At 34.8% G+C, this 3,691-nt stretch overlaps 1 protein-coding gene across 1 annotated transcript in view; it reads right to left on the bottom strand.

The window, feature by feature from the left end:
• Positions 1-440: 440 nt before the first annotated feature.
• Positions 441-3,691, bottom strand: part of LOC104501163 (diacylglycerol kinase beta-like) — a gene marked incomplete at both ends in the record, with an annotated part of 32,746 nt that continues 29,495 nt past the window's right edge. Inside the window, one exon of the mRNA XM_010144925.1 lies at positions 441-515. Within this exon, the coding sequence (XP_010143227.1) occupies positions 441-515 (75 nt within the window). The remainder of the gene's footprint in view (positions 516-3,691) is intronic.

Raw genomic sequence — 3,691 nt, 5'->3', positions numbered from 1 at the left:
CTGTAATTTGAAACAACATTCAATACCTGATATGCATGTGTCAGATACATATATTACACAGAGGCACACGTATGTGCACATATGTGTTTCTGTACAAGAAATGTATGTCCTGCAGGTCAGTCTCGGAGGCTGCTTGATATTTACAACCTAAAAGTAACCCCCACATGAATTCGAGTTGCTGATATAGCACAAAAGCTGCAAATAGAATGAAATTTTTATCCTATAGTTGTTACAGAGTACTGCACGGTTATCAGTAAAACACATGACACATAGTTTTATATGCACATTTAAACAAATAATACCTGTAAATTTCTGCAGTCACTCAGAGGTCTGGAGTGTTGATACATTCAAAACATGCTGTATGGGTCTCAGTTTGTTCATTTGATTATGTAGCATTTTATTAAATGAGATCCTGGTAATAATATTAACTGTAGACTTACCCTGGCATTGGTCCAGTTCCAGAAAGACTATAAACTTGACGAGGATTTAAAAGGTACTGAAATTTTCTATAAATTCTGAAGAGGTAAAAGAGACAAGGAGAAAATATTTACTTATGTGTTTGGAATTTTTTTTTTTAAGCTATCAAATGAAAGAATCACAGAAGTTAACACATACTATATTTATTTGAATTGCAGGATCTCATTTATAAAAAAAATCAAATATTTGAACACAGCAATTATAATTCATACATACAGTGTATTGTGGGCATAAAATTGAGACAGAAGAGATACCACCTATCTACAATTCAAATGCTGTACATAGCAAAAAAAAAATAGGCTAATGAGGTACACAAGAAAAGGTGAGTCAAAAAAGTCTTTGGTAAAGCACACTGACTCCTATTAAAGTAACTCTATGGCAAAGGACAGCTATATTCCTGAAATTTACTGTTAACACAAAATTACTAGTATAATTAATTGCAAAAGCAAGTAGGTTTTGCCACCCAGCAAAAATGTCCCCTTAGGCTGAACAGTATTTCGAGGAACCAAATCTACCGTCAACTACATCTCCTCTGGATTATATTTTATTGGCAAGAAAATGAAGAATATTCAAAACCATTGTTTTACTTAAATCATACATATTTTTAAATTAACTGAATAATTGGAAGCAAATTATTTATACAGCATGAAAATCATCCTACCCCATAAGAGATCCCATTTGCTGTTCCACCCCCACCAAATATTTCTTTAAATGGTAGAATACTTAAAAAAACGGTAACTCTATGAATTTCAGATTGCTTATCCTAAAAATATGACAAACATTTTGTTTCTTCATGACAAATATAAGAAATGTGATTTCCTCCACTGACTACAGAGTGTTAGCTGCTTCATCTTTTAAGTACAAACAAGTAAGCACATGAAAGAGTTGGAACTCAGAATGAATAAATTCCTGGGATCTTTGGCAATAGTTTAAGTTATAAAACCTGGGATCTATGGCAATAGTTTAAATTATAAAACCCTGTTTGTTGATTTTAATTTTAATATTTACATCTTCAAGCTAATTAATATTTAATGTTTTTAAGAAAGAATTTATTTTCTCTACTGAAATCTCTTCCTTTCTTTTTACTGCCTTAAATAAAATAGAAGCATTAATAAGAGCTGAATTTTAAGTTAAAATGTCCACATTTTCAAATTCAGCAAAATAAAACTGTCTAGACACAATTTATGTGCACATTGAGGGTTTTTTTTTTTTTTTACTTTCTTATTAGCAATGCATAATTTATCAGGCTAGGTGGAAGAATACTGAATACAAGTAAGAATACTGAATACAAACAAATTTATAATTATCTCTGAAATTGCCAAATTGGAACATTTTTATAACTTCTCAATTATTTAGTGATACCGGCTTCTTCATAAAGCATTGTATTCAAACGCACTCACACAATCTATTCTTGATGCTACTCCTGATAGAAGAAGTCAATGTGAAATGACTGGTTTAACTTTGCAAGCACGCACACATCATTGTTAACAGCTGTGATGACGACTACATCAGACATTCGACAGTGGATTTACAACACAGTATATTTCTATTTCAGTTGCAGCATTACCAGTGTAAAAGTACCCTATTTGTAATTTTCTAGGTAGTGCGTGTAAGTTGCTTCTCAGTGGCATATAGAATTTAACCTGGTCAAATGTGCTGCTAATTTAATTTGTGTAGCTGACCATAAGAAGTTCATTAACAGGATTGTTACAAAGTCCCAAAGGCTTAAGAGTCATTTGCCTAAACGTTTGGTGCTACAAAACATACTAGTCATTACCTACGCTCACAATACTCTTATCAGGTATCAGTGAAACGCTACAAAAGCCATCATAATAAAGAAGGAGATATGCATTTAGAGCCAAAACCCAGATGTCCACCTGCAATAATGAAAAGATTACATTGAATCGTGCTTGATTCAGTGCATACCAGTCATAGGTATGAGTCAAACATCAACACCAGATAATCATTCTATAATGACTCACCGCATACAACACTTCATGCTTTAAGTTATTATAACATATTTATGTACACTAGTCTGTGAAATTCATAAATTGATGGTTTATTTCCATGCATACATCCTCAAAACAAGAGGAAGAAACTGCCTACAAATGTTCGCCTTCACACTAAACTGTAACTAGACTTAACAGCATGACACATTCAAGACAAGGAAATGGACAGTAACGTAGCCTTCCAGTTTTATATCTACAGTCCAAGCAGCCTACTGATACTGTCATGTCTCTGAATGTCTTGCTTCTGCATGTAAGGAAGAAGCTGCACATGGTTTCATTGTGACTGGACATTTGTGCTGACAAAGCTGTAAAGCAGTGTGGCGTGCAACGCCCCAAAAGACAGCTTTTTGTGATGGAGAGCAATTTCATGAACAAAGCCAGTCCATGAAATTACCACTTGTCACCACCATCTCCAGCTGATTCTTACTCCATGACACTGTTTATCAACAAACAGTTGTGCTTCTGTAACCATTTGTGGGGTTATTCTGTGATCTGGAAAGTTAAACAGATTCAATTTAAAATACAAATCCTCAGAAAAGTTCTTCCCATTGACATTTATTCCCTTCACTTAAATCACATCTTTGATTTCATATGAACCTCAAAACAGCATCACTACCACAACTGAGGAGGCAGAAAATTATAGCAGGAGTGAGCAAGAGGGATGGGATCATCTTTAAACAGCTGTGCTGCTGAAGAAATTACTCAAGTGCACCCTGAGCTGAGTTAGACTGAACTACCTTCTGAAGACATAAGATCATTCCTTTAGAGAGAGAAAAAAAAACAAATAGAAACTCAAAGGCAATTCAAAACTGGCAGTGAAGCTGACTACACTGGGGAAAAAGCTGGCCATAGCAGTGCCTTGTGCCAATCAGGGGATGCATCTTCTGACAACTAGGGGTGACTACTCAAGACATGGTCAGTACAGGTTTAACTTAATCCTTATGGAAGAGAAGAAAGAAGCCAAGGACTCCTCCCCCAAATTGAAGGATTGCTAGTAATCCTCTTTCCTAGATATACAAGATTTGAAAAAGGTAGTTTGAAATTGCTTCTACATTCTGTCTCAGTGCTAAATGAAAGCTTAGAAAGCCAGATTAATCAGAAGGTAGGAGGGAAGAGCTACTATGATCCAAAGTTATTTAAAACCAATAAAGGTCAAAGACATCATCAACCTATACCGTACAGACATTGAACGTGGAGTCAGCAGG

Source organism: Buceros rhinoceros, unplaced genomic scaffold, assembly GCF_000710305.1.
Source record: "Buceros rhinoceros silvestris isolate BGI_N320 unplaced genomic scaffold, ASM71030v1 scaffold9031, whole genome shotgun sequence".
Taxonomy (NCBI): domain Eukaryota; kingdom Metazoa; phylum Chordata; class Aves; order Bucerotiformes; family Bucerotidae; genus Buceros; species Buceros rhinoceros.
This window is presented reverse-complemented; position numbering and strand designations above follow the sequence as displayed.